The 25,744-nt window shown below is 36.0% G+C and overlaps 1 protein-coding gene across 1 annotated transcript in view; it reads right to left on the reverse strand.

The window, feature by feature from the left end:
* Positions 1-25,744, reverse strand: part of LOC150107421 (transcription initiation factor TFIID subunit 1-like) — a 688,572-nt gene that overhangs the window by 195,693 nt on the left and 467,135 nt on the right. Inside the window, exons 25-26 of the mRNA XM_090391849.1 lie at positions 22,339-22,464; positions 16,371-16,449 (exon numbers count right to left, since the gene is read on the reverse strand). Of these exons, the coding sequence (XP_090247975.1) occupies positions 16,371-16,449; positions 22,339-22,464 (205 nt within the window). The remainder of the gene's footprint in view (positions 1-16,370; positions 16,450-22,338; positions 22,465-25,744) is intronic.

A 25,744-nucleotide genomic window follows, 5' to 3' on the forward strand; every position in this document is an offset into this window, starting at 1 on the left:
GACTGAAGGGCACCACCTAAGTAGCTCATGTAAGATAACTATAAAAGTTAATTAAGTTTCCTAACTTATTTAAAAAAAAAAAAAACATATACACACACACAATTGAAAGTTAGGAAAGATTAGCTGATTTAAAAAAATACTATCTCCCATAAAGGGGATGGACGTAGACCATCGGATCTGTTTAAGTTGGGAGAGTGAAGAAAGGTTTCACGTGTTTCTTTATAAAGCCGTTCCATGAGGAATTGACTTTTGTGAAGGACTCTTGTCCCAATGAACTCCATGTCTAGTGTTGATGGTATGCTCTGCTAGTCCAGACTGTTCAGGTTCAAGGTATTGAATATACGACTCATGTTCTTGTGGAGAAGTGAGAAAGGTGGCGATTTTTCTGATGAGTCGAAAGGCACTTCTCCAAAGGACAAGCTTCCACATCTAAGTTATCAAGGTGTCTACCAAATTCCTTGATCTTATGGGTTATCTTATTTCAGACAAACAGGAGGATCTGCTTTTATTCGGATAGAAGAACACAAGTCGTATATTCAATACCTTGAACCTGAACAGTCTGGACTTGCAGAGCATGCCATCAACACTAGACATAGAATTCACTGGAACAAAACAAGAGTCCTTCACAAAAGTCGATTCCTCATGGAACGGCTTTATAAAGTAACATGTGAAACCTTGCTTCACTCTCCCAACTTAAACAGATCCAATGATCTACGTCTATCCCTTTTATGGGAGATAGTACTTTTTAAATCAGCTAATCTTTCCTAACTTTTAGTTATATATATGTATGTATGCATGCTTTTTTTTTTTTTTTTTAAATAAGTTAGGAAACTTAAGGACCTTTTTTAGTTATCTTGCATGAGTTACTTAGGTGGCGCCCTTTGAAATTGTCGGTTATTGTTTAATTAGTCTTTTTACATGTACTGAATATTCATGTGATACTCAGGTAAAAATTCTACTAATAAATAACATTTTATGTGAGTTAATTCCATTATAATTTTAAGTAATATGTCTACTCATGGTATAGGGTATTTCCTTACTGAAACACATATCATTAACACACACACACACACACACACACACACACACACACACACACATGTGGGTGTTAATGTATATTGTGTCACTCTTCAGTATATATATATATATATATACTGATGTGTGTGTGTACGAGGGTTGTCTGAAAAGTTCTTGGATTAACAATGAAAAAAAGAATTTATAATTATATAATCTCCCTTAACACTAATACATTTATTCCAGTGATGCTCCAGTGCCATTATCCCGTCCCTGTAGTGAACGGATAAATAAACATGTGAAACCTTACTTCATTCTTCCAACTTAAACAGACCCAATGGTCTATGTCTATCCCCTTTATGAGAGATAGTACTTTTTAAATCAGTTAATCTTTCCTAACTTTTAATTGTGTATTTATATATCATATATTTTAATAAGTTAGGAAACTTAATTAACTTTTTTTAGTTATTTTACATGAACTATTTAAGTGGTGCCCTTCAGTCATCATATACTGTCAGCCTTCAGTACATATATATACTGAAGTGTGTGTGTACGAGGGTGGTCTGAAAAGTTCTCGGCCTAACAATGAAAAAACAAATTTATAATTTCAAAATTATATTTATTTTTCAACAAAATCTTCCTTAAGACTAATACATTTATTCCAGTGATGCTCCAGTGCCATTATCCCATCCCTGTAGTGGTTCTCAGTAAGATCTGCAAAATAACTCTGCAGCTGCAATCACCTCTTCATTCAAAGAAAAACGGTGACCAGCCAGGAACAGTTTTAGCTTTGAGAAGAGATAGAAGTCAGAGGGAGCCAAATCTGGGGAATAGGGTGGATGTTCCAACAATTCATAATGAAGATCCCTTAATTTTCCCATTGCCAAAACACCTTTGTGGGCAGGTGCATTGCCCTGATGAAAGATGATTTTTTTCTTCTGCAAACCGTGTCTTTTCTCATGAATTTTTTCATCCAGTCTGGTTAAAAGATCGAAATAATATGCCCCGGTTATTGTTTTACCTATTTCAAGATAATTAATAAACAAAATGTCTTTAGCATCTGAGTCTTTTCTCATGAATTTTTTCGTCTAGTCTGGTAAAAAGATCGGAATAATATTCTCCGGTGATTGTTTTACACGTTCAAGATAATTAATAAACAAAATGCCTTTAGCATCCTAAAACACCAATGCCATAACCTTTCCTGCTGATGAAACAGACTTTGTCTTCTTTGGTGCTGAACAACTGGCTTCTGTCCACTGTTTTGACTGCTGTTTGGATTCTGGTGTGTAATGGTGAATCCAAGTCTCATCCACAGTAATAAATCAATACACAAAATTAGTTTTATTCTTGTTAAAATGCTTCAAACACTGTTCAGAGATTTTCATGAGAGTTGAGTGCATTGTTGATCTGCTATGAGCAAGCGCAGCAACCATCTTGCGCAAAGCTTTTTCATTTGCAATTCTTCATGCAAAATTTATCCAACACGTTCTTTTGAAATGCCTATATTCACAGCAATTTCATGCACTTTGACTCGCCAGTCATCCAATTACATATCATTCACTTGATTGATGATTTCTGGTGTTGTCACACTTACTGGACGTCCTTCAAGTGGATCATTTCCATTTTTAAACTCGGAAGCCCATTTCTTAATTGTTGAAAATGAAGAAGAAGAGTGCCCATGAACTTTTATAAAGTTCAAATGAATTTCTTTTGGCATTAAACCTTCTTTTACAAAGAATTTTATAACTGAACAATACTCAATTTGATCCATTTCAAGGGATATAGACAACACTTTTGCTTCAGACAGCTGTATAAAACAAACTACTTGATAGAATGACTTGCAATTTCACATGGATGTTTATGACAGATGTACCAACTTAGAAAAAAAAAAAAAACTTGTCGATAGTGCTGTCATCTATGGCTGAAGCCCCGAACTTTTCAGAGCACCCTCATGTGTCTGTATATATACAGGGTGGTTCAAAATTCCAAGTACAAACTTTGAGAGGAGGTAGAGAACATCAAAATAAACCATATTCACATAGGAAAGCATGACCAGAATTGCCACCCGAAGGTACTAACAGGGGCACAAAGATACAGAAATAACACAAGGCAGTAAGTAGTGTAAAAAACTTTATTAGGTGCAACTGAACAGTTCAATAGTAGTTGGATATATAATATGGTAATCGCAGTGCATGTCTGCCATTTTAGTGTTTGTAAAATGACACGTTCTTTTTACGACATCGAAAGCTTGAATGAGGAAGCCCCAATTGCTCACCTGGAGCCCCCAATTGCCCACCTATCAATTTTGGGTGCCATTTCCGGTCATGCTTTCTTATGTGAATATGGTTGATTTTGATCTTCTCTACCTCCCCTCAAAGTTTGTACGTGAAAATTTTGAACCACCTCTGTGTGTGTGTGTGTGTATATATATATATAGGCGATTTAACATCATGCAGCTCGTTCTATTTCAAATAAATCAATTGTTTGCATTATACCTTGTTAGACCTGTTTATATATATATATATATATATATATATATATATAAAATTATATCATACTCAAAGTTGGTTTCAAAGACCTTATGTCTTTATAAAATATCATTCTTCACAACTTAACAGAAACCATGTGTTTATTCTTAATGATGTCAGCAAGATGGAAAGTTTTTAACCATTATAGAGAGATATTTAAAATCAATATATTAAACCATCTAAAAATAAAGATCTACAACCAGTGCATACTCCCAACAATGACCTATAGTAATGAAATCTGGAATCTAACTAAAAAACACCCAGAGAAACTAAAAACAATAATATCTGGTTAAGGAAGCAAACAAAAGTAATGGACATTACCTTAGTAATAAAAGGCAACAAATGGAGTTAGGCACAGCATGTGATGAGAATCTGACAACAGATGGACAAAAAGAAGTGGTTACTGAAAACAAGGTATACCAGTGGTAAGATGGGACAATGAGATAACAAGATGTTATGGACATTTATGGTATAGAGATGCACAAGTACAGCTAAAATGGAAGAACCATGGAGAGACATTTGTCCAGCAGTGGACTGAAGAAAGCTGTTGATGATGTCTGGAAATCACTAATCAGATCTGTTAACATATCTATAGAGAGATATGTTAATATAATAGATTATTAACATAAGTTAACGTTATTCAAAATTAGGTGGATATTGAATACCACATTATTTCTTAGCCGAATAAGAAATTTAAAGATAGGAGATTCCAATCTAAGACTTTCATGCCGAATATAGAAAACTATATATAAATGAAGATCGGCGAGTCCAAGCGTAAGCTAACACCTGGTAGTGCAATGCTGGGTGACTCGTAGTAAAGGTGGATGGAGTAAGCTCCAATCACTGTTCTTAGTATTTTCCCATAATGTGAAACACAGCTCCTAGGAGATGTATATTGTTCTACATTATGAGAGAAGGATACTACCCAGACTGGTTTCACCCTTATTTGAGATCTCATCAGTGAGTAGGTCGACCTACATGTAATACTAAGGTTTCAATGGTCAGAACTTATATCTTTACTGTACGAGTTGCCAAAAAAGGTGCACGAATACAATTACTAAAATAAGAGCCAACAGGCTTCACTTCGCCGAAGTAAAATTATTCAAAATTAAATGGATACCACATTATTTCTTAGTCGAATAAGAAACTCAAAGATAGGAGATCAAATCAAAGTTGGCTCTTATTTTAGTAATTGTATTCGTGCACATTTTTTGGCAACTCATACAGTAAAGATATGTTCTGACCATCGAAACCTTAGTATTACATCTAGGTCTACCTACTCACTGATGAGACCTCAAAAAAGGTCGAAACCGGTCTGGGTATTGAACTTCTCTCATAATGTAGAACAATAGACATCTCCTAGGAGCTCTGTTTCACATTATGGGAAAATACAAAGAAAAGTGATTGGAGCTTACTCCACCTTTACTATGAGTCGCCCAGCATTGCACTACCAGGTGTTGGGTTACGCTTTGACTCGCAAATATTTTTTTATATATAGTTTTCTATATTCAGCATGAAACTCTTAGATTGGATCTCCTATCTTTGAGTTTCTTATTTGGCTAAGAAATAATGTGGTATTCAACATCCACATAATTTTGAATAATTTTACTTCGTCAAAGTGAAGCCTGTTGGCTCTTATTTTAGTAATAAGTTAATCTATCTATAGAGAGAGATGAAGCATGGCATGGTATCATTGTAATCACATATAATTGGTGAATTATTCTCTAATATATATATTTATATATAAACATCAACTGATTTCTTCATTTCTTCCATAAAGAAAGCTTCAGATTACAGGTGTTTGCAAACATCTATTAATAATAACGTAACCTTAATATTGTAGTGTATAGTACATGTACACCCTTGAGGGTACATATAAGGAATTTGATGATATTTACGTTACATTATTAAAATTCATGCAAAGCTGCCCTAGGCATTTCTTTTTCAAAAATCATTCCATAAATGAACTTGTGAAAATATAAGTAACTTAGTTCCAAAAAACACATTTTAAGATATTAAGTTACTTTTATCTGAACTCTATGAAACCAACCAGGCTTGTCTTTGTAGTTCTCTCCATCCACTTTTAGAAATTTATATCTAAAGAGTTAGAGAAAGTAATTAATATATATATATATATATATATATATATATATATATAAATATAAATATATACATCTCCTCTCATTTATACAAAGAGAGGAGATATATATATATATATCTCCTCTCATTTATACAAAGCTGTATAAATGAGAAGAGACCTCCACATAGCCTTTAAAGGAATGTTTTAAGATATTAAGTTACTTTTATCTGAACTCTATGAAACCAACCAGGCTTGTCTTTGTAGTTCTCTCCATCCACTTTTAGAAATTTATATCTAAAGAGTTGGAGAAAGTAATTAATATATATATATATATCATCATCATCATCATCATCAAATTCCTGCCATGTACCCTCAAGGGGTGTACAGGATATGACAGTACTACATGAAAAAATTACATCATTACTAACTTCCTATCCACAATTTTCCTCCAAATCAGTCTGTTACTTGTCAAGACTCCAACATTATCAGATCTTATATTTCTATCGTCTAAGGCACTTTGTACCGTATCAATCCACCTATATCTTGGTCTTCCTCTGGGTCGTTTTCCTGCCAACCTGGCAGAGAACACTTGTTTTGCTAATCTTTCCTCTCCCATTCTATTTAAGTGACCATACCATCTGAGATTAGCTCTGCTAACGCATTCCTGGATGCTGACAATGTCAAGTTCTTTCCTAATATCCTCATTTTTAATATGATATTGCCATTGATGCCATCTGTTCACGCCTCTAATCTTTCTCAGGACTCTCATATCTGCGGTCTCTAGTCTTTGGTCAAGTGTTTTACTTCTGACCCAGCTTTCAGATCCATAAGTTAAAATTGGTTTGAACACAGTCTTGTATACAGCTAATTTAGTGTTCCGACTAATTTCTTTCTTATTCCATATGAATTTATTCAATTGACTTCCCACCATACCAGCTTTGCTGATTCTGTTGTCTATTTCTATATTTAGTTTACCATCTTCAGTAAAAATTGTGCCTAAGTAGCTGAAATGTTTTACTTGTTCCACCGGTTCTCCATTCACAACACAGTTGACATTTTCAATGATTCTGCCTATTTTCATTGTCTTTGTCTTTTTATTGCTGACCTTCATACTATATCTATTACAACAGCTATTCAATTTAGTCAGAGAATCTTGCAGACTTGTAGCGGATTTATTTAGAAGTATAACATCATCCGCATAAAGCAAAGAGCTGACATTAACATCTCCAATTTTGATATCAGGTTTAATGCCACATTCCTTCATAATGTGATCCATATATATAATGAATAACAGAGGGGATAACGTACATCCTTGTCTCACACCAGATTTAACATTAAACCATCTTCCTGTACTTCCTTCAATTCTAACTGCTGACTCACAACTCAAATAAAGACTAAGTATTGCTTGATATAATGCCCCATTGACACCATATAACTGCAGTGTATTGAATAGCTTCTCTCTTGGCACCTTGTCATATGCCTTTTCCAAATCGACAAAACTTAAATACAGATCTTTGTTATATTCCCATGCTTTCTCGACTATTTGTCGTAAAGTGAAGATCTGATCCTGACAGCCTCTATTTGGCCTGAATCCAGCTTGTTCTTCACCAAGCTTTTCTTCCACAATTCCTCTCAACCGTTTCTCAAGTATACTTGCATAGATCTTGCCAGGAACACTCAGTAGGGAAATACCTCTGTAATTCTCACATTCAGTTTTATTTCCCTTTTTATATATGGGTACTATGAGAGCTCTACTCCAATCATCGGGAATTCGTCCCTCTGTCCAGGCTTTCTGAACTATGCAGTGCAGCCACTGTAAGACTCTTATACCACCATACTTCAGCATTTCTGGTCGAATATCATCTACTCCTGCTGCCTTTCCACATTTCAAACCTTTGATGGCTTTTTCTACTTCAAGTATGGATATGTATTCCTGACTGCATGCCTGGTCAGTGTTTTTTATCACTGTGCTGTCATCACTACTTGTTTCATTTAGCAGTTTTTCAAAGTAATTACTCCATACTTCAAGGATATCTTTTTCTCCTGTTTTCATTTCACCTTTATCATCTCTAATTCCTTTTACAGCACTCTTTCCTCCATTCCTAAGCTTCTTCAACAACCTCCAGAATATTTTGCCACCTTCTTGATATTTATTTTCTATATTCTTGCCAAAGTCCTCCCATGACTTTTGTTTAGCTAGTTTTACACACTGTTTAGCTCTCTTACATTTGTCTCTGTATTCTGTAAGAGTAAAAGCTGACTTATTTGCCAGGAACTTTTGATATGCTTTCTTCTTTTCCTTCACTGCCTCTTTAACTTCCTGTGTCCACCAGGGAGTTCTGATTTTTTTATCCTTGCACACAACCTCACCACATGCCTCTCTGGCAGAATCAATCAATGTTTCCTTCAGAGTTTGCCACTGAATCTCCAAGGTTTGATTCCTGTTCTCAAACTCTTTCATTTTCTTTTCAATAATATTTCTGTATTTTAGTCTACAGTTCACATCTGAGAGCTGCTCAACTTTTATTCGATTTAAAACTTTCTTACATGTTATTCTTTTCAATATGAAATTCAATTTTATCCTGCTCAAGACTAAATAGTGATCACTTCCAATTTCAAATCCTCTGTACACTCTGGTGTCCTGCACCAGGGAGAAAACATCACTATCAACAATAACATAGTCAATGAGACTTTTCTTATTCCTAGCCTCTTCTCTCCATGTGAATTTGTGCACATTTTTATGTTGGAACATGGTGTTAGTAATAACCAGTCCATGTCCTGAGCAGAAATCCAACAGATATTTGCCATTATTATTAGCTTTGCTCTTTTCTCCAAATTTTCCCAAAATATTTTTGTATGTCTCACAATCATTTCCTACTCTACTATTTAGATCCCCAACAAGGACCAACTTTTCCTTTTTCATTGTGTCAGTTGCTTTTTCTAAAGCCTCAAAAAATTCCTCCACTTCTACCTTAGTAGAACCTTCTGTGGGACCATAGGCACAAATAAGTCTCATTGTCCAGTTCCCCATTCTCATATTTGCCCACATTACTCTACTTGAGACTGCCTGCCATTCAAGAAGATTAGCCTCGTATTTTGTGTTGAATACTATGGCTACTCCTTCTTTTCCTTGATTGTCATTGCCTGAATATAACATTTTGTATTTATTGCTCAGAAAGATCTCACCAGTTTTGGTCTTTTTTGTTTCAGTCACCCCTATTATGTCGATCTGGTACTTATCTAATTCCTCAGCTAGCTCCATTTCTTTGCCATTCAGGCTTCTTACGTTGATAGTACCGATCTTTAACTCTGGTGATGTTGAGTTGGGGTTTGTTTTCAGATTTGTTCCAGTAGCTGACTTTTCGCTGTTCGCCCTGGTTCCCTGGCGAAAACAACAGGGGCCTTGTTTAACCGGGCGACGCCCCAGCCGGCATGAAATTTTGTCATGTTGTACCATCATTTTTTATTTTGGTTTAACCAATAAGAATACAATTTGGTCGGCTAAATCCCAAATTGCCAGCCCATCCTCGTTCGTTCAGTATCAAAGTAGATACCCAACAGGGTGCACCACGAGAAGGTGAGGATTGGACATTAGGTCAGAAGCCCTGGTCGGTTCTCCGCATTCCTTTAAAGGCTATGTGGAGGTCTCCTCTCAGTTATACAGCTTTGACCCTTACCCCATATATATATATATATATATAAATATAAATATATACATCTCCTCTCATTTATACAAAGAGAGGAGATATATATATATATATCTCCTCTCATTTATACAAAGCTGTATAAATGAGAAGAGACCTCCACATAGCCTTTAAAGGAATGCGGAGAACCGACCAGGGCTTCTGACCTAATGTCCAATCCTCACCTTCTCGTGGTGCACCCTGTTGGATATCTACTTTGATACTGAACGAACGAGGATCGGCTGGCAATTTGGGATTTAGCCAACCAAATTGTATTCTTATTGGTTAAACCAAAATAAAAAATAATGGTACAACATGACAAAATTTCATGTCGGCTGGGGCATCGCCTGGTTAAACAAGGGCCCCCGTTGTTTTCGCCATGGAACCTGGGCGAACAGCGAAAAGTCAGCTACTAGAACAAATCTGAAAACAAACCCCAACTCTACATCACCAGAGTTAAAGATCGGTACTATCAACGTAAGAAGCCTAAATGGCAAAGAAATTCCAAAGCTAGCTGAGGAATTAGATAAGTACCAGATAGACATAATAGGGGTGACTGAAACAAAAAAGACCAAAACTGGTGAGATATTTCTGAGCAATAAATACAAAATGTTATATTCAGGCAATGACAATCAAGGAAAAGAAGGAGTAGCCATAGTATTCAACACAAAATATGAAGCTAATCTTCTTCAACAGCAGTCAGTCTCAAGTAGAGTAATGTGGGCAAATATGAGAATGGGGAACTGGACAATGAGACTTATTTGTGCCTATGGTCCCACAGAAGGTTCTACTAAGGTAGAAGTGGAGGAATTTTTTGAGGCTTTAGAAAAAAGCAACTGACACAATGAAAAAGGAAAAGTTGGTCCTTGTTGGGGATCTAAATAGCAGAGTAGGAAATGATTGTGAAACATACAAAAATATTTTGGGAAAATTTAGAGAAAAGAGCAAAGCTAATAATAATGCAAATATCTGTTGGATTTCTGATCAGGACATGGACTGGTTATTACTAACACCATTTTCCAACATAAAAATGTGCACAAGTTCACATGGAGAGAAGACGCAAGGAATAAGAAAAGACTCATTGACTATGTTATTGTTGATAGTGATGTTTTCTCCCTGGTGCAGGACACCAGAGTGTACAGAGGATTTGAAATTGGAAGTGATCACTATTTAGTCTTGAGTAGGATAAAATTGAATTTCATATTGAAAAGAATAACATGTGAGAAAGTTTTAAAGCGAATAAAAGTTGAGCAGCTCTCAGATGTGAACTGTAGATAAAATACACAAAGATTATTGAAGAAAAAATGAAAGAGTTTGAGAACAATAATCAAACCTTGGAGATTCAGTGGCAAACTCTGAAGAAAACATTGATTGATTCTGCCAGAGAGGCATGTGGTGAGGTTGTGTGCAAGGATAAAAAAAAAAACAGAACTCCCTGGTGGACACAGGAAATTAAAGAGGCAGTGAAGGAAAAGAAGAAAGCATATCAAAAGTTCCTGGCAAATAAGTCAGCCTTTACTCTTACAGAATACAGAGACAAATGTAAGAAAGCTAAACAGTGTGTAAAACTAGCTAAACAAAAGTCATGGGAGGACTTAGGCAAGAATATAGAAAATAAATATCAAGAAGGTGGGAAAATATTCAGGAGGTTGTTGAAGAAGCTTAGGAATGGAGGAAAGAGTGCTGTAAAAATAGTTAAAGATGATAAAGGTGACATGAAAATGGGAAAAAATATCCTTGAAGTGTGGAGTAATTACTTTAAAAAACTGCTAAATGAAACAAGCAGTGATGAGAGCACAGTGGTAAAAAACACTGACCAGGCAGAAAAAGCCGTCAAAGGCTTGAAATGTGGAAAGGCAGCAGGAGTAGATGATATTTGACCAGAAATGCTGAAGTATAGTGGTATAAGAGTCTTACAGTGGCTGCACTGCATAGTTCAGAAAGCCTGGACAGAGGGACGAATTCCTGATGATTGGAGTAGAGCTATCATAGTACCCATATATAAAAAGGGAAATAAAACTGAATGTGAGAATTACAGAGGTGTTTCACTACTGAGTGTTACTGGCAAGATCTATGCAAGTATACTTGAGAAACGGTTGAGAAGAATTGTGGAAGAAAAGCTTGGTGAAGAATAAGCTGGATTCAGGCCAAATACAGGCTGTCAGGATCAGATCTTCACTTTACGACAAATAGTCGAGAAAGAATGGGAATATAACAGAGATCTGTATTTAAGTTTTGTGGATTTGGAAAAGTATGACAAGGTGCCAAGAGAGAGAGAAGCTATTCAATATGCTACAGTTATATAGTGTCAACACAACATTATATCAAGCAATACTTAGTCTTTATTTGAGTTGTAAGTCAGCAGTAAGAATTGAAGGAAGTACAGGAAGATGGTTTAATGTTAAATCTGGTGTGAGACAAGGATGTACATTATCCCCTCTGTTATTCATTATCTATATGGATCACATTATGAAGGAAAGTGGTATTAAACCTGATATCAAAATTGGAGATGTTAATGTCAGCTCTTTGCTTTATGCGGATTATGTTATACTTTTAAATAAATCCACTACAGGTCTGCAAGATTCTCTAACTAAATTGAATAGCTGTTGTAATAGATATGGCATGAAGGTCAGCAATAAAAAGACAAAGACAATGAAAATAGGCACAATCATTGAAAATGTCAACTGTTTTGTGAATGGAGAACTTGTGGAACATTATTATTATTATTGTTGTTCCGGACAACTCCAAGGAGTCGACAGACTCATCGAGAGAGGCCCTAACATCATGTCAAGAACAACTATTTGACATTCACACAGTATCTATCATACCTTGCCTTGAACTCATTCATGGTCGTAGCACCCACAACAGAATCTGGAAGCTTATTCCACTCATTCACTACTCTCCAAGTAAAAAACCTAGCTCTAACACCCTTGTCAACCACGCTCTTGCCAAGCTTCCATTCATGGCCCCTAGTCCTCCCACCACCAGTCATATTTTCAAGAATATCTTCTGGATCAATCTTATAGAAACCCTTCAGTAATTTGAATGTCTCAATCATATCACCCCTCCTTCGCCTATTGACCAATTTCTGCAACCCACAAATCTTCAACCTATTCTCATAAGGTTCATTCCACAGACCAGCTATCATCTTGGTCACTCGTCTCTGGATCCTCTCCACTTCCTCCCCATCACGAAGAAACCCTGGTGCCCATAACTGGGCACAAATGTCCAGATGGGGGTCTTATCAAGGCTCGATACAGAGGAACAACAACTTGTTTGTCTCTGCATGTTAAAGTATTTTTCAGAAGCCAAGTGATTTGGTGAGCTGTTTTAGTCACTTTTGCAATGTGCCCCCTAAACTTCAATTCCCTATCCACCAACACTCCCAAATCCCTGGCGTCATCAATCTCCTGGAGTACAGTTCCACCAATGCAATATACTGCTGCTATTCTTTTCACCCCAAAGTGCATAACCTTACACTTTGGAACATTAAATTGACATCCATTTTTCCTAGCCCAGTCCTCCAAACTATCCAAATCATCCTGTAAAATTTTGACATACAGTGCACTCATAATTGCTCTACCCAACTTTGCATCATCAGCAAACAAGTGAACACTTCCTCTCAAATTCTTTCCTATATCATTGATGAACAAATTGAAAAGCAGTGGTAAAAGAACAGAGCCCTGTGGCACTCCACTAGACACAAGCCGTCTTTTAGACTCCACTCCTGAATAAACCACTCTCTGTTATCTCTCCTTCAACCACCCTCCTATCCATCTCACCAACACTATATCTATCCCCATCTGCTTCAGTTTACTGATTAGGGTTCTATGTGGTATCCTATCAAAAGCCTTAGCAAGGTCCAGTAGTATTACTGTAAACCCATTACCCCTATCCAGTTCAGCCGTCACTGTGTTATAAAACGTGAGCAAGTTACTGAGGCATGATCTACCCTTCACAAAACCATGTTGTCCCCCCATACAATATCCCATTTTCATCTATCCAATCCTGTATACTTTTCTTGACTAATTTCTCTAAGACCTTGACAATGATTCCTGATATGCTAATCGGTCGGTAATTTACAACAGCAGTCTTCGAACCACCTTTATACAGTGGAACTATTTTCCCCTCTTTCCACCCGCTCGGGACTAACCCAGACCCGAGACTCAAATTAAACAAAATGGTCAAGGGTACTGACAATTCTTTAGCTGCTTCTCATACAACAGGAGCTGGTATACCATCCAATCCCACAGATGTATTGACATTGAGGTTATGCAATAGACTACTCACTTCCACTTCATTCACCACAATTCCATTATAATCTACTGGTACATTCGTTTCTGCAATATCACCACCTGGATGATACATTCTTGCAAAGTGCTCACTCAGTAACTCAACTATATCAACTGATTCAGTTATCTCCCTACCATCGGCATTCTTTAAAATCATTCTGCCATGTACATTTTTCCTTTTACTTGCTACTTATCTAAAAAAACTGTTTAGGATTCTCATTAGCCTGCATGGCTAATGTTCTTTCGCAATCCTTTTTTGCTTTTCTTACCACACTCGTTACCCTTCTGGCCTGCGCTTTATACCGTTCGTATGCCTGCCGGTAACCTTTCTCCTTAAATTCCCTCCATAGTTGTTTCTTTTTTTGCATCTCAAGCTTAATGGTGTTATTCATCCATTTAACCCCTAGTTGATTTATTATTTGGACTCCAGGTATACAGTCAGCCATTGCTTCATGCAAACACTTCTTAACTACCTCCCATGCACTATCGACTTCTAGTCCTTGCAGTTGTACATGCCATGGCACTGAACCAATAAAACTCCTAAGCTTGTCATACTTTCCAGCCCGATAATTCCACATGTACCCTGTCTTAATTGAAAATTCCACACCTTTAGCCACCTCCCAAGTAAAGACCCTATGATCACTCTCACCGATTGGTGAGAATGTGGTCATATTTGTTACAGCCAATTCTTCAGATGTAATTACTAGGTCAAGCACTCTCTGACCCCTAGTATTTTCCATTACATGCTATCGCAGATAGTTATCCCTTAATAACTGCATAAAATCCAATTCCTTCCTCCCATGTGTCCTCTCCTCACTCCAATCAATGTGACCATAGTTGAAATCTCCCATAATAATTACCCTCCTTCCACTCATTTCTTCTATTTGCTTGTGCATACTGTCACCACCATCTTTTCCATTACCTGATCTATAGCAGCACCCAATTGTATATTTCGTTCTGCTAGCCACAATCTCACACCAAATGGCCTCAAATGTGCTCTTTTCTCTATCCTGCAATTCAACTTCTATTCTCCTTGGCTGGAGCTCATCAGCTATCATCAACAATACTCCTCCCCCCATTTTATTCTCCCGGTCATTCCTGAACACACTATACCCATCACATTCAATCCCACTAGCTATATCATCTACAGTCAGCCATGATTCACTAATACCAATAACCTGTGGTCTTGAAGTGCCAACCATGGCCAAAAACTCTTCCTTCTTGTTCCTGATACTCCTAAGCATTAGTGTACATGAATTTAAGACCCCCATTAGCCCCAACCCTACCTTGATGCGTTATATTAACTATCCCACTCTGATTTGTTGTCCTTATTCGCTTGGGCATATTATATTCATTCATACATTCAACTGCCTCCCTAAGGACTGTATATCTACTCCTCCTCCCCCTTAATAAATCTAGTTTCCCTGAATTTGCACATCCACCACATTCAGCAACACTTTCTCAAGTCTTCTTACACCGTAACCATTCAAATGCAAGCCATCCATCTTATATAGATCCTGTTGTCACTCCACGATCCATCTTATATAGGATCTATATAAGATGGATTGCGGAGTGAGTTCAAAAGTCGAACTCACTCCACACATCCACAAATTCCACACCACTCGTCATACATAACCCATGCATAAAGTCATTCGCAATTATGGCCCTCCTTTTAAACATTTCACTGTCATAACGTGGCAAAACACTAATCATTCTAACTCTCTCACTCTTTTCTTTTGCTACCTCAAACAATTCATTCAGGTCTTCTATCATTTCCATTTTGTCTCCTTTCAAATCATTCGTATCTGCCACAACAATAATTTCTTTTCAGCTACTTAAGCACGATTTTTACTGAAGATGGTAAATTAAATATAGAAATAGACAACAAAATCAGCAATGCTGGTATAGTAGGAAATCAATTGAATAAATTCATATGGAATAAGAGAGAAATTAGTCGGAACACCAAATTAGCTGTATACAAGATAGTGTTCAAACCAGTTTTAACTTATGGATCTGAGAGCTGGGTCAGAAGTAAAACACTTGACCAAACACTAGAGACCGCAGATATGAGAGTCCTGAGAAAGATTAGAGGCATGAACGGATGGCATCAATAGCAATATCATATTAAAAACGAGGGTATTAGGAAAGAACTTGACATTGTCAGCATCCAGGAATGCATTAGCAGAGCTAATCTCAGGTGGTATGGTCACCTAAACAGAATTGGCGAGAAAAGATTAGCAAAACAAGTGTTCTCTGCCAGGTTGGCAGCAAAAGCGACCCAGTGGTAGACCAAGATATAGGTGGATTGATACGATACAAAGTGCCTTAGACGATAGAAATATAAGATCTGATAATGTTGGAGTCTTGACAAATAACAGACTGATTTGGAGGAAAATTGTAGATAGGAAGTTAGTAATGATATAATTTTTTTCATGTAGTACTATCATATCTTATACACCCTTTGAGGGTACATGGCAGGTATTTGATGATGATGTATATATATATATATATGAAACATGTAGCCTTGAAACATGTAGACCTTGCATATATACTATAAAACCAAGATTACTAGAAGTGAAATATAGGTATCTAGTTTGGTTAGTTCATTAGTTAACTACTGCTTCCATAACCCCACCCTTCCTCTTTAAGCACGCACGCACGCACGCACACACACACACACACACACACACCTATGTTTACCTAAATTCAACTGACTGTGGATGATATTTATAAGTAAAAATACAGTAGTATGGTATATTAATTTTATTCTTACCTTCTTCCCCAGCTTTAGCTTGTTCTGTGCATAAAGTACGAATTAAATCAATAATTTCCCATCGTGATAATTTTTTAATCTGAAAAAATAAAAAAAGAAATATGTCTGTTAGAAGTGACAGAAATGCTTACTCAGAAACATGAAGAATTCTGTTAGAAAATAATTAATTTTGTAACAAAATTACAAAGACCTTATAAAAATACATTGTAATTTTCACTGTAATCTCACTACCACTACTCACTCTCTCTGCACACGTCCTCTTTTTAAAGGCCCTTGTATGGATAATTATACTTTTCTAGCAATGGCAGGAATACAAGAGAAGAGATTGGGATTTCTTATTACTAGTAGATGATGTCTGCTTCCCTCCCAAGTTCTTTCAATATGAATTCAACTAACTAGTTTACAACATAAATAGAAATTGTACTAGATAACCCTGTTTTTAACAATGAATTTTTCCTTATTTATTCATTTTTTGATAATTAGTGTGAGGATCAATTATGGGCCAAACTCTGATAACTGAAAGGAAACCCTCTACATAGCCTTTTAATGAAATGTGAAGAATGAACTGGGAAACTAACTTAATGTCCAAACCCCACCTTCATACGGTGTGTCCAGTTATTAGACCTATCAACTTTATCCCCTGGAAAAATTAATAAACAAGAAATGGGCTGAAAATCTGGGATTTTGCTAATGAAACTGTATTGTTATTGGCTGAAACCAAAATAAAACGACAGAACAACATGATGAAATTTCATGCTATCTAGGACAAGGTTCCTAATGTGTTTGTCAAGGAACCAGAGCACACAGTGAAAAGTCAGCTACTGGAATGTACCTGACTTTTTCGACAAGCATCATCTATGTAAGAACTATCAACAGAAAAGCAGTCAAACAAGCAGAATTAGAGAAGCACTGTGTGGTCACAATTAGTGTCTTAGAACTAAAAAGAGAATAAAACAGTGAGATCGCATTAAATAAAAAAATAATGTCATTCTAAAGGCAAACAATTAAATGGGAAATTCAAAATTAGGAGTCAATACCACTTAGTTTTAAGCAGAATAAATAAAGATATCACATTGAAAAGAAAAATATGTATCATGAAAATTTTAAAAGAAATCAAAGTTGAGAAGCTTGCTTAAGGGTCAAAGCTATATAACTGAGAGGAGACCTCCACATAGCCTTTAAAGGAATGCAGAGAACCGACCAGGGCTTCTGACCTAATGTCCAATCCTCACCTTCTCGTGGTGCACCCTGTTGGATATCTACTTTGATACTGAACGAACGAGGATCGGCTGGCAATTTGGGATTTAGCCAACCAAATTGTATTCTTATTGGTTAAACCAAAATAAAAAATAATGGTACAACATGACAAAATTTCATGTCGGCTGGGGCATCGCCTGGTTAAACAAGGGCCCCCGTTGTTTTCGCCATGGAACCTGGGCGAACAGCGAAACGTCAGCTACTAGAACAAATCTGAAAACAAACCCCAACTCAACATCACCAGAGTTAAAGATCGGTACTATCAACGTAAGAAGCCTGAATGGCAAAGAAATGGAGCTAGCTGAGGAATTAGATAAGTACCAGATCGACATAATAGGGGTGACTGAAACAAAAAAGACCAAAACTGGTGAGATCTTTCTGAGCAATAAATACAAAATGTTATATTCAGGCAATGACAATCAAGGAAAAGAAGGAGTAGCCATAGTATTCAACACAAAATACGAGGCTAATCTTCTTGAATGGCAGTCAGTCTCAAGTAGAGTAATGTGGGCAAATATGAGAATGGGGAACTGGACAATGAGACTTATTTGTGCCTATGGTCCCACAGAAGGTTCTACTAAGGTAGAAGTGGAGAAATTTTTTGACGCGTTAGAAAAAGCAACTAACACAATGAAAAAGGAAAAGTTGGTCCTTGTTGGGGATCTAAATAGCAGAGTAGGAAATGATTGTGAGACATTCAAAAATATTTTGGGAAAATTTGGAGAAAAGAGCAAAGCTAATAACAATGGCAAATATCTGTTGGATTTCTGCTCAGGACATGGACTGGTTATTACTAACACCATTTTCCAACATAAAAATGTGCACAAATTCACATGGAGAGAAGAGGCTAGGAATAAGAAAAGTCTCATTGACTATGTTATTGTTGATAGTGATGTTTTCTCCATGGTGCAGGACACCAGAGTGTACAGAGGATTTGAAATTGGAAGTGGTCACTATTTAGTCTTGAGCAGCATAAAATTGAATTTCATATTGAAAAGAATAACATGTGAGAAAGTTTTAAAGCGAATAAAAGTTGAGCAGCTCTCAGATGTGAACTGTAGATAAAATACAGAAAGATTATCGAAAAGAAAATGAAAGAGTTTGAGAACAGGAATCAAACCTTGGAGATTCAGTGGCAAACTGTGAAGAAAACATTGATTGCTTCTGCCAGAGAGGTATGTGGTGAGGTTGTGTGCAAGGATAAAAAAATCAGAACTCCCTGGTGGACACAGGAAGTTAAAGAGGCAGTGAAGGAAAAGAAGAAAGCACATCAAAAGTTCCTCACAAATAAGTCAGCATGTGCTCTTTGAGGATACAGAGACAAATGTAAGAAAGCTAAACAGTGTGTAAAACTAGCTAAACCAAAGTCATGGGAGGACTTTGGCAAGAATATAGAAAATAAATATCAAGAAAGTGGCAAAATATTCTAGAGGTTGTTGAAGAAGTTTAGGAATGGAGGAAAGAGTGCTGTAAAAGGAGTTAGAGATGATAAAGGTGACATGAAAACGGTAGAAAAAGATATCCTTGAAGTATGGAGTAATTACTTTGAAAAACTGCTAAATGAAACAAGCAGTGATGACAGCACAGTGATAAAAAACACTGACCAGGCATGCAGTCAGGAATACATATCCATAATTGAAGTAGAAAAAGCCATCAAAGTCTTGAAATGTGGAAAGGCAGCTGGACTAGATGATATTCGACCAGAAATGCTGAAGTATTATGGTATAAAAGTCTTACAGTGGCCACACTGCATAGTTCAGAAAGCCTGGACAGAGGGACGAATTCCTGATGATTGGAGTAGAGCTCTCATAGTACCCATATATAAAAAGGGAAATAAAACTTAATGTGACAATTACAGAGGTATTTCCCTACTGAGCGTTCCTGGCAAGATCTATGCAAGTATACTTGAGAAACGGTTGAGAAGAATTGTGGAAGAAAAGCTTGGTGAAGAACAAGCTGGATTCAGGCCAAATAGAGGCTGTCAGGATCAGATCTTCACTTTACGACAAATAGTCGAGAAAGCATGGGAATATAACAAAGATCTGTATTTAAGTTTTGTCGATTTGGAAAAGGAATATGACAAGGTGCCAAGAGAGAAGCTATTCAATACGCTGCAGTTATATGGTGTCAATGGGGCATTATAACAAGCAATACTTAGTCTTTATTTGAGTTGTAAATCAGCAGTTAGAATTGAAGGAAGTACAGGAAGATGGTTTAATGTTAAATCTGGTGTGAGACAAGGATGTACATTATCCCCTCTGTTATTCATTATCTATATGGATCACATTATGAAGTAAAGTGGTATTAAACCTGATATCAAAATTGGAGATGTTAATGTCAGCTCTTTGCTTTATGCGGATGATGTTATACTTCTAAATAAATCAGCTACAAGTCTGTAAGATTCTCTGACTAAATTCAATTGCTGTTGTAATAGATATGGTATGAAGGTCAGCAATAAAAAGACAAAGACAATGAAAATAGGCAGAATCATTGAAAATGTCAACTGTGTTGTGAATGGAGAACCTGTGAAACAAGTAAAACATTTCAGCTACTTAGGCACGATTTTTACTGAAGATGGTAAATTAAATATAGAAATAGACAACAGAATGCGCAAAGCTGGTATGGTGGGAAGTCAATTGAATAAATTCATATGGAATAAGAGAGAAATTAGTCGGAACACTAAATTAGCTGTATACAAGACAGTGTTCAAACCAGTTTTAACTTATGGATCTGAGAGCTGGGTCAGAAGTAAAACACTTGACTAAAGACTAGAGACTGCAGATATGAGAAAGATTAGAGGCGTGAACAGATGGCATCAATAGCAATATCATATTAAAAACGAGGATATTAGGAAAGAACTTGACACTGTCAGCATCCAGGAATGCGTTAGCAGAGCTAATCTCAGGTGGTATGGTCACTTAAATAGAATGGGAGAGGAAAGATTAGCAAAACAAGTGTTCTCTGCCAGGGTGGCAGCAAAACGACCCAGAGGTAGACCAAGATATAGGTGGATTGATATGGTACAAAGTGCCTCAGACGATAGAAATATAAGATCTGATAATATTGGAGTCTTGACAAGTAACAGACTGATTTGGAGGAAAATTGTAGATAGGAAGTTAGTAATGATGTAATTTTTTCATGTAGTACTGTCATATCCTGTACCCCTTGAGGGTACATGGCAGGAATTTGATGATGATGTTGAGAAGCTTTCAGAAGCAAACTGTAAACTCAATTATTCAAATATTATGGCAAACTGAAGAAAACATTGATTCAGATAAGGAGGCATGCAAAACTCTTTGCAAGGATAGAGAAATCAAAATCCTATGGTGGACACACAATGTTCAACAGGTAGTCCTGGAAAAGAACACACACTGACAGTCAGCAGATGCCATAAGAGAGTATAGAAAACAGTGCAAGAGAGAGCTGGGTGTAAAAGTGACTAAACTTATCATCTCCGATCCGTTTTACAGTATTCTTTCCTGCACTTAGAAGCTTTCATAGCATGCCCTAGCTGGTATGAGATTTCATCATGTTGCCATCATCTTTGTTTCAGTTTAAGACATACTTGGAGAGTAGGTAATGGCAATTTGGGACTTATCCAACCAAAATGTATTAAACTGAAACAAAGATGATGGCAACATGATGAAATCTCATACTAACTAGGGCATACTATGAAAGCTTCCAAATGCCGGAAAGAATACTGTAAAATGGATCAGAGATGATAAATGATATAAACACCGAGGCTAAAGTGACATATAGGAACATAAGAAATGATAATTAATAAATAACAAAACAGATATATGTTATGTATATATATATTTTTCATCATTATGCTTGTCAAGGATTTAGGCCTAGAATGGCCTGTTCTGGCCTTAGAAGTCATCATTGAATCTCTTAAGAGGACATCTTGGTTTTCTTTTTCCTAATGGTTTGTAATTCAAGACTTGTTTGGAAATCTTTCTGTTTTCATTCTTTTAACGTGTTCCATCCATTTATATTTATATTTTTTATTTTTTTCTATTACTGATTCCTGGTTTAATTCTTTCATAATTTCTTAATTTCTTTTGTGATCAAATAGAGTATACTTTGCTTACAATCGAAGTTTTCATAAACTTCGCTTCAGCTGTTGTTAATCTTTGTCGTTTTGTTTTATTGTCCAGATTTCACTTCCATTCAATAGGACTGGTAGGGCTAATGTATTGTATACTTTTAGTCTGGATTGTTTTTTGTACTAGGTTAGGTTTAAATATAGAGTTAATTACACCTGTTATTTTTAAATATTTTGCAATTTTTAGGTTTATTATCTTTTTCATATGTAATCATACATCCTAGACAGTTAAATGAATTGTCAACAGTTTGTCAAACAGATAGGGATGCGACATGGCATCCTTCCCAATGCCTCTTTCAAACTCTGTCGGTTCCCTTCTTGAAGCCATTTTACCCATTTAACAAAGTTGCACTAACTTAGTAGCATCATATTCCTTCAATTTATGCAAGCTAGAAACATATGACTTGTTACATGGCACAATGCACCTTTCTTATGGGGATGTCCGTTGACTTTTTTTCCAAGCTGTGTGTGTGTGTATATAATTTCTTAATAAAATTATAATTCTGTGAAAAGGGAAAAATTGTGTACAGCAATTCTATACACATTATTCATAATAACAAATTATCAACTGATTATAAGTTTTAAAAACAGCACCAAACTTACTTCTTCTTCAGGTATATTAAACTTTCTTAACAACAGATGCTTTGCATCTCTCAGTGATAATCGGCGTAAATCTGCGTCTGTTCCTGTAACAGTCTTTCTCATTACTGCTTGGCTGTTTCCTTCCTCCTAAGGGTGGAAAATCAAAACAGCTTTAATTAAAAAAATTTATTCAATTCTGTTTTTCTCACAATCATATCTGCTAATGAAGAAAAGTAATGCACTTTAGCAAACATGGTAATTATCTTGAGAGTTTTTTTTTTCTTTTTCATGGAAAAAATATTACATTATGCTTTATATATGTATTGCGTGATGTTTAGGAAATTAACAACTAAATATGAAAAGCATCATATGTCATGGTGATCACATCTTCTAATACTTGCTAATTAAAATTTAATCATTGGGTAAGAGCCAGAATGCCATTTTAAATGAAAATCTTGAGTAAACTAATGAATTAATTACTTGGACTGATGTCCACTCTGATGAGGTGTTAAAAAAAATATAAGATTAACCAAAAATACACTATGCAAAAAAATGTACATAAAATAGCAGTTTGTGGCAGAAAACTATAAAGATGCAAGCATGAATCATCATCCAGGATCCACAATCAAATTCCAATTTGATTTTGTGTGTGTATATGTTTTAACTAGAGTAATAGCAATTTAGACTATAATTTACCAAATTCAAAATTAAAGGTACAATCATTGCTAACTCTGTTCCTTCTGAATAACTGAGATGGAAATAAGGAGGTTATGATGGATGTTTCATCAGTCATGATGCTAGTCTGGTTGATCTAGTGCAATGTTTCTCAAACTTCAGATATCCGCATACCCTTCTTAGATTTTCATAATTACCAAGTACCCCCTTATCAAAATAATAATAATAAATAAATAAAGTATATTTCATTGTAAATGTCTATTTTATTTGAATTTATATGTTCATGTAAACCAGGGGTCGCCAAAGTTATTTGCCCATCGACCCCTTCAAGAGTTTCTTGACGTTTTATCGACCCCCTATATTTTACTATTACGTAATTATAATAGGACAAGCAAAAAAAGATGCTTATGTGAGTTTTTAGATTGTTTAGTTCGTAGTGTGATGACTCACACTACGAACTGAACGTTTCAGGCTACACTGGAAAGACAGTTGAATTCACTCCAAGTTTTCTGCACTTGGTGTAGGCCTATCTGGTGAGTATACTTTTAAAACACTTCCTGTTTCCCAGAACTGTTGATGCCACTTATGGATGCTTTTGATACTCAGCATTCCTACAATAATCCAGCCTGAAATTCCTTTGGACAGTTTTAATTAAGTAAGAATAACAGCAATCTTAGTATCAATTCCCATGGATATGCTTACCGGAGTGTAGTCTAAGAATGAATTCCGTTTTCATGTCTGTAGGGCTGTAAATGGTGCACACATTGAGTTACACTAACAGGTAATCAAACTTGTGACATTGTACTTTGATGATATATGCTTCATACATTTCTGTTTCAAAATGTCTTAATATAAATTTCATTGAAAACCCCGGAGTTCTTTTTCGGACACACTGTGTTTGTGTGTATTTGGTAAGTCTTATGGCCATATTTCAAGACTACATTTGTGATGATTCATTGGTTTGATATAAAGCTAGTGTTTTGAAATGCATTTAAGGATAGAATAGCCATCATCAGCAATTTCCTAACATGCACACAATGGGTATCCAAGGCTATTATGACATAACTACATGGTTAACTTTACATTATTATTAATCTCCTATCAACTAAGTTGGAGTCTTCCAAATTAGTCATCATCATCAAATTCCTGTCATGTACCCTCAATGGATGTACAGGATATGATAGTACTACATGAAAAATTTACATCATTACTAACTTCCTATCTACAATTTTCCTCCAAATCAGTCTGTTACTTGTCAAGACTCCAACATTATCAGATCTCATATTTCTATCGTCTAAGGCACTTTGTACAGTATCAATCCAAAATCAAACCAAAAATTTGGCTCCGCTATGTGGACGATATCTTCATTTGGTCAGGAACAGCACTAGAACTGACTGCATTTAAAGACTATCTTAATAACTACATCCTAACATAAAATTTACTCTGGAACTAGAAGAAAACAAATAACTTCCTTTTTGTAGACATCCTTATAGAAATAAATGAAAGAAAAAACAGATTATCGTTCTTCATTTATAGAAAGCCAACAAACACAGGAAGATTCCTTTATGCTACCTCACACCACCATCCCAAGCAAAAAATAGGCCTCATAAAAACCTTAAGGGATAAAGCATACAGCATCCTCGGTACAGAAGAAAAGCGGAAAGAAGAAATACAATACTTAACACAGATCCTACAACTGAATGATTTCAAAACTAAGACAATTAAGAAAATTCTCAATACAGCACCTACAAGAAACTTAAATAAACAAGACTTCAAGAACGCAGTCACCCTTCCTTATATCAAAAATGTAACAGATAAATTAGCAAACTTCTCTACAAGTACAACATAAAAGTGACTTTCCTTCCACTTGAAAAAATATCAAAATCTCTTCATCCTCCAAAACCTCCACATCACTCAATGAAAAAACCAGGAGTTTATAATATTCTCTGTTCCTGTGGCATCTGCTATGTAGGCCAGATGGGGGAGATCGGGAGAAATCTGCATGAGGGAACATCAAAAGGACGTACAAAAAAAGAGAGAAAATAAGTCTGGCTTGGCATTTCACATAGCTTCTACTGGTCATGATGTACTCTGGGACAGAACAAACATGTCCTACATTGATAAAAACTGTTTCACAAGAAAATTCAAAGAGGCAGCAAATATGATTAAAATCCCTACACAATGCAATAAAAATCAAGGCTTGATTTTAAACCAAGTTTGGTGAGGTGTTTATTAAAAATTTACCCGGTTCAGACCTCGGACAGAGTGAAAGTGAACCACAGAACACGACATCAAATAGCATCGTTTTCAGCTAACACGTATTAACAGTTCTATAGATCTGTTATTCAGTTTTTTAACGAACTTTTTTGATGTTCATAATACCAATAAATGAACTTATTTTTTTGTAATTTCTTATAGTTTGTGCTTTAAACTGTTAGTTATCTTTACCCCTGAAGATCAGTCTGACGACTAACGAAACTTGTCGGGTTTGTTTTTTAGTACATGTTAGTTTTAAAAAACAGTCTTTTTTTAATAAAAATGTGGCCACAAAACTGGAATGATTCAATTAGAATATTATCCAATCAACCTAGGCCTTGGTCTTTTCCCTGCCATCAAACACCTGTTTAAAACTGCTAATCTTTCCTCTCCCATTTTATTTAAGTAACCATACCACCTTAGATTAGCCCTGTTCACACATTCTTGAATGCAAATAATGTCGAGTTCCATCATAATGTATTCATTTTTAATATAG

Source organism: Typopeltis vanoorti, chromosome 4 (genome assembly GCF_054136105.1).
Source record: "Typopeltis vanoorti isolate ZY-2024b chromosome 4, IOZ_Tvanoo_1.0, whole genome shotgun sequence".
Taxonomy (NCBI): domain Eukaryota; kingdom Metazoa; phylum Arthropoda; class Arachnida; order Uropygi; family Thelyphonidae; genus Typopeltis; species Typopeltis vanoorti.